Below are 6,841 nucleotides of genomic sequence, written 5' to 3'. Positions count from 1 at the left end.
CTGCTCTTCCAGAGGTCCTAAGTTCAATTCCCAGCAACCACATGGTGGCTCACAACCATCTGTAATAGAATCAGATACCCTCTTCTGGTGTGTCTGAAGATAGCAACAGTGTACCCACATACATAAAAAAAAATAAATAAATCTTTAAAAAAAAGAAAAGAAAAAAGAAAGTAAAAGAGGAAGTACTCAATGTTCTACCTATGTCCTCTTCAGCACAAGCAACCACATACCCCTGTGCATGCACTGTGCATATAATCCCAAAATAAAAGATAATAAAACACTGAAGAAATTGATGCAAACACTAGGAAATGAAAATCTCCCATGCTTTGGACCAGTCCAAAAGCATTCAACAGATTCCATGTAATCCATATCAAAGTTGCAATGACATTCTCCACAGAAAGAAACTCACAGGGGAGCACAAAAAGCCAAAGCAGTCCTAAGCATAAAGAACAACACTAGAGGTGTCACTACATTCCGTCGGAGCCATGGTAATAAATCAACAAAGTTATGAACCACAAAAACAGATGTATAAAAAAGAAATAAAAGAGGACCCAGAAGTAAATAGCCATAGCCATCATGGATTTGGCAAAAGTGCTAAAAGCATCCTAGTCTTTTCAAGAAACAATGCTGCAGAACTGAGTATTTATAGGCAAAAGCATCAAACTAGAGCTCTATCTCTTGCTCATTACAACATAAATTCAAAATAGATCAAAGATTTTAAGTATTAGAAATTCTGCAACTACCAGAAGAAAATATAAGGAAAACACTTTAAGATAAAAGTCTAATTGTCTATTTGTCCAGGAATTTCTAGGAAAAAAAGACAAATGACAGGCTGAAGAGATGGCTCAGTGGTTGAGAGCACTTGTTGCTCTTCTAGAGGACCCAAGTTTGGTTCCCAGCACCAACATGAGGTGGGTCACATTTGCCATTAACTCCACCTCTAGAGGGAAATCCAACACCCTCTTGTGGCCTCAGAAGGCACTCTTACACAAACATATTAATAAAAATAAATTTTAAAAAAAAGATTAACAAATGAGATACCATGAAACTAAGTCTCTGCATAAAGAAAGCAAGCAACTAGTAGTGAGAGCATACAGACTGAAAAACTTCCCTGCCAGTTATTCATCTGACACACACACACACACACACACACACACACACACAAAATCTAATTAATAAATAAGTGAAATAACCTTTTAAAAGATAAAGTGGCCAATAATATGAAAAAAATTCCTTAGTTATCAAGAAATGCAAATCAAAACTACTAAGAGATTTCACCCCAGTGAAAATGACTATCATAAAGAAATCAAGTATCTCATCCTGGCAAAGATACTAGGAATGCTGACACACACTGCTAGACAGCAGCCATTATGAAGAAAAGAAAAAGGTAGAAAGACAGAATTACCATATGCTATGATCTAGCTATTATACCACTCTAGAATATAGACTAAAAGGAATACAAGGCAGCATACAACAGAAGTATTTGTACATTCATATTTATTGAGAGACTATAAACTGCCAGTGTCCAGTTTATAAAAATAGCTTAAGAATTTCATGTACACTGAAAGGAGATGTGTGAATATACACACTGGAGTATTATTAAGCCACAGAGGTGATGGAAATTATGCCATCTGCAGGAAAATGTATGGAACTGGAAATCATTATGCTAAACAACCAGACTAAGATAAATAATGCATGCATTCTGTGGTGATTTGAATAAGGTTGGCCCGTGGTAAGTGGCACTATTAGGTGTGGCCTTGTTAGAGGAAATGTGTCACTATATAGGTGGGCTCTGAGGGCTTCTAGAGCTCATGTTCCTCCCAGTGTGGAAGAGACTCTCCTCCTGCCTGCCTGGGGAAGATAGTCTTCCTGGCTGCCTTTGGATCAAGATGTAGAATTCCCAGCTCCTCCAGTGCCATGTCTGCCTGCAAGCTGCCATGCTTCCACCATGATAATGGGCTGAACCTCTCAAACTGTAAGCTAGCCCCAATTATGTTTGCCTTTTTAAGAGTTGCCTTGATCGTGGTATCTCTTCATAGCAATAAAACCCAAACTAAGACACATTCTCCCACGAGGAGAATGACTCCCATGACTTCTGCCAAAATACATAATGGGAAGGAGTAAAGAGTAAAGTGCGTAACATATGCACAAGAGAATATGATAATTCATTATATACAATTATATATAGTACAGCAACACTATATTCAACAAATAAATATATTTTAAAACTTTTAAAGCTGTGCCTAGTCATGTAAGCCTAGAATCCCAGCACCCAGTAGGAAGTATTATGAGTTCCTGGAAAGCCTGAGCTATGTTTCAAAAATGAAAGAGATGATTAATACATGAAACAATATCAATTAATCTCAAATTTTAACTATGTAATATGTCAATGAGCCAGGAAGAATAAATAGCACAGAAGCCAACCAGAAGTTCAACTGGATAAAGGTGCTTACTTAGAAGGAAAGAACTGACTTCAAAGTTGTTCTCTGACCTCCATACACATGCCAAGACATGTCTCTGTCCCTGCACTCCTGTCCTGGCAACAGGTACACTTGTGTCTGTGTACATATATACATATTTAAAAACTTTCACCAGGTGGTGGTGCACACCTTTAATCCTAGCACTCAGTAGGCAAAGGCAGATAGAACTCTTGAGTTTGAGGGTTTGAGGCCATCCTGGTCTACAGAGCAAGTTCCAGGCGAGAAAGCCTATAGAAGAGGAAAAAAAGGGAAGGAGGAGAGTGTGAGCAAGAAAGCTTTCTCTCACCCATATTCTTCTAAACAGCACTAATTGCCAGCTCACACACAGAAAAAGTCAATGTAAAAAGGTAGTTGGGAACAAAGGGATTCATGGGGGGCACAGGGATAGTAGGATGGGGATACATAGGAAAGAAAGATGTGAAAGAAGAGTGGATGTAATCTAAATATATTATGTAAATGTGTGCAAATGGCACAATGCAAACACTGTGAATAACTAATACAAGCACAGAAAAAAAACTGATCAATTCTGAACAGTGAAAGGGGAGGGTCATAAGTTAGGCACATGACCTTCAGTTTTCACACTGGTACTGACATTAGCTACTTACTCAAGTTATCAAAAATATTGAAATTTTTCAAAAACTTGAAAAATAATTTTCTCCTCTGTAATAAGCACCTAACAACTTAGTATCAATATAGTGCTCAGAACAGCAAACCTGGTTAAATAAATGTCACAAAAACTGCCAGGCCTAGGGGCCAGTACCTTTAATCCCAGCACTTGTGAAGTAGAGGCAGTCAAATGTGAGGCCAACCAGAGCAACACAGTGAGACCTTGTCTTAAAAGAAAATATCTGACTTTTTCTCATCGACAATGACAGCTGGAAAGAGTGTTTCCAGCACCTTCATGGGAACTGGTTTTCCAACTTGGGCTCATAATCACTCATGGAGAAAATAAATTTTGGGCCTACACTGACAAAAAAACTCAGATCAGACAGTGGCATTTCCTAAAAAGTCAATTCAAAAGTAAAACCAAGGATAGCTTTAAGCCAAGAAAAGATGGGCTATTCAGCAAACAGTAATTCTCAAGAAGCCCTTACCAGGAAGCATACTGAAAAAAAGTGCTGTGAAGAAAATAGGCATAAAGACAAATCCAAGCTGCGAGTGCCAGTACACAGGCAATCCCAGCTTGCCTATGTGTGTGAGGGTGTGGAGTTTGTGGCTAAGCAGGAAGATCCTATCTCCAAAGAAAAAGAGCCGCAATGACCAAAAAAAAGGACTTGACAGAATGCCTGATAAAATAATTTGGATGGTGAAAGATATGCATTGTACCCAAACTAGGGATGAAAGGGAGGGAGTAAAGGAGGAGCTAGCTCTCGGAAAAGATAACCAGCTTAAACTACAATCACAATTTAAAACAGCCAACAACACTGGTTCTCTTGAAGCTTGCATGGTCAAAGGTTTGACAATCTTGAATGAGAATTAAAAAGTACAGGGGAACCAAAAAGTTAAGACAGCTTGAGGGGGTGTGAGGGAGCTAACATCAATCTTAGAAACCAGAAAATGACACTTTGTATAGGCGATAGAATTTCTGTTTGTTTTGCAAGAGGGTCTCACTAAGTAATCCTTGGTTTGCTTTGAACTCTGTGTAGATCAGGCTGACCTCCAAAACTCAAGCCTACCTCTCTCGAAAGTGCTGGGACTAAAGGTACGTGCCATGCCTTAGCCGGATATACGCTTAAAAGAGTTCTCCGTTAAATTACAAAATTTACCGTCAGATATATGGATTAGCATTAGAAAAATTGGGATGGTGGTGAATAAATAGTTAATTCCTCTTCTACCCAAAACTAGATAGACCTAAAACCGGTAAATAAAACTTAACCATATTAAGGCAGAGCCAAAACAGTTCAAAGTGTCTGTCTTTGGAGAGAAGACCAGACGAAAAAGGACGGAACAAGGAACTGTGGCTTTCCCTTTGGAACACCCCTCCAGGGGAGCGCAACGTTTAGAAAGGAAATAATGATTCAGCTTAGCAATTTGTCTTTGGGGAACACAAAAATATATTAGGAATGTCACCAAAACAAAGCTTTCGGTTTCTTCTAAGACAGGAAGTAAGCAAGTAAATTACTTAAGCAGGAGAAATAGGTTCTTGGAGAGAGGCGGTTCTAAAGCCGAAAGTGGGAGGGGACACATGTGCCCGGAACTTTTCCAATCCAGAAATTCTACTTGAGAGTACAAAGTCGAACTCGACAGAATTACGCGGACGACAAAAGCAACACTCACGAATCGGGACGACTAAAAGTCTGCCGGTAAACTAGCAAACTAACACCACTCCAGAGGACAGGAAGTGAAACAGCGAGCTGCCCGGCATTCGTACAGCGAAGCCCGCCGGGGAGACAGACCGCTCCCCTATCCTGGCCCTTCGTAACTAGCCGCTGCCCGCGCACTGTTAACTGCAATAAATGGCCAAACTCGGGTGGAAAAGATGAGATCCGGCCACCGGGAACTCCCGGTTCGACACAGTGGACCAGCCAGCGGTCCCTACCCTGCCAACCTTGCTGCCCGAGTTAGGGGGGCTGTCTAGCCAGGGCGCCCTTTCGAGCTCACCGAGAGGCTCTGGCGCCCAGGAAACAAAGCCGTGGGCGGAGCCTGAGGTGCCCCGCTCTGCAGGCGGAGGAGGAGCCGCCCAAGCCCCCAAAGACCCCTACTCGCCCTCGCTCCGCCCAGACCGCCTCCGGAACCGCGAACCAGCGAAGCGGCCCACGGGGCCGCCTGTGGCGGGCGCCCGTCCCCGAGGGCCGCGGCCTAGACGTGCCGCGCCGGGTCCCCACTCCGGCGTACTGGCCGTCTCCTCACCTTCTCCTCCACGCAGTTGACAATGATAGACGGGTACTTGCGGCTGAGCCAGCGGAAGAACGCCGGGACTCCCATGACCAGCGGGCAGCTCGAAACAGCAGCCGGGCCAGCGGGAGAGTGTAACCAACGAGACTGGCAAGAGCGGCAGCCGCGGGCACCGGCACTTCCTCCCACGTGCGTTCAGCGACCGGAAGTTACGTCACCCCACCACCGCGGGGGAAGCAGGGAAAAGCGCTCACTTAAGTGGGAGTTCGTTTAGACTGCACAAGCTTGACGAGCTGTAAGGCTTGGTGGTGAGACCTGGTGCGCCCAGCTCTCCGGTAAAGCCTTTGAGCGCCGACTCCAGGATGAAGCCTTTAACCGCAGTAGTCCCCAGAGCGCCGGCCACATTAGGCCGGCGGCAACAGGTCCTTGCTTGTGTGGTCCGAACTTTGGAAAGGCGTGGCCTATCCCTCTTCCTTTCCCACAAGCAGTCTTGGGCTGCATAGAACCATCTACACCCTAGTTTCCATTTCCTGGTTTCTCCTATTTTTTTATGCTACAATTTTTTTTTTAAACATCTGCTTTGCATAAGCAACTTTTCAAAATATGCTTAAGATTTATTTTTAATTATGCAATGTGTGTATATCTACATGTTGCTATGTGAACGAGTGCTAGTAACTGGAGGCTAGAGGCATCAGATGCCCTGGAGTTAGAGTTACAAACAGCTATAATCAGCCTGCTGTGGCTGCTAGGAGTCAAATTCTACTCCTTTGGAAAAGTAGCATGAGCGCTTTACTGCTAAGCCATCTCTCAGCCCAACGAGTCACTTTAAATTGTTGCAGAATTTAGCCAGAATTTGGTGTTAAACAACCACGTTGCTATGCTCAGTGTATCAACGCTTGCTAATATCACGTTCTAGTATTTATCGAGTACCTATGATGTGCAAGGAACTAAAGAATTGTCTTATTTAATCACCAGTTGAGCCTTCTATGCTGGCTGACTGGCTGTTTCAGGCTGGTGACTCCAGTGTGAAAGAATTCTCCAAACAGAAAAAACAAAAACAAAAAACCACAGTTTATTAGATTCAGTGCATGCAGCCGGCAAGAAAGTACAAGCTGGAAGTGGCTGTTATTATGGAAGCATGTTTCCATGTCGGCAATTAACAGCCTGGTCTCCAGGCAGAGAGGGTGTGCCTGAGTCAGGCACAGGGTAACAACTCCACCCATCCTGAGGTCTTGCTGTACCGTTAGGGGTTTTTTTGTTTGGTTGGTTTGGTTTGGTTTGGGGTTTTTTGGGGGTATTGGTTTTTTGTTTGTTTTGGGTTTTTTTGTTTGTTTATTTTTGGAGTTTTTGTTTTGTTTTGTTTGTAACATAACAGATAAAAGTCGGGTTGTCAAAGAGTTAAATCGTTTGCTTATTCATACTGCTTGTATTTCATTTCAAGGATCATTTAATCCTCTGTTCTCTAACCAACATATTTTTATCCCTTCTTTTCTGGTGGTTTCAAATGTACCCTGTCATATCCCCAC

General features: G+C 42.8%; 1 protein-coding gene across 1 annotated transcript in view; it reads right to left on the bottom strand.

The window, feature by feature from the left end:
- The window catches only part of Xrn2 (5'-3' exoribonuclease 2), a 65,672-nt gene extending 60,143 nt beyond the window's left edge, over positions 1-5,529 (bottom strand). The window contains exon 1 of the mRNA XM_031372146.1: positions 5,331-5,529. Coding sequence (XP_031228006.1) covers positions 5,331-5,405 — 75 coding nt within the window. The 5' untranslated portion in view covers positions 5,406-5,529. The remainder of the gene's footprint in view (positions 1-5,330) is intronic.
- Between the last annotated feature and the right edge of the window lie 1,312 nt (positions 5,530-6,841).

Source organism: Mastomys coucha, unplaced genomic scaffold (assembly GCF_008632895.1).
Source record: "Mastomys coucha isolate ucsf_1 unplaced genomic scaffold, UCSF_Mcou_1 pScaffold15, whole genome shotgun sequence".
NCBI lineage: Eukaryota > Metazoa > Chordata > Mammalia > Rodentia > Muridae > Mastomys > Mastomys coucha.
Note: the sequence above shows the minus strand (reverse complement) of the source record. Positions and strands in the feature narration are given on the sequence as shown.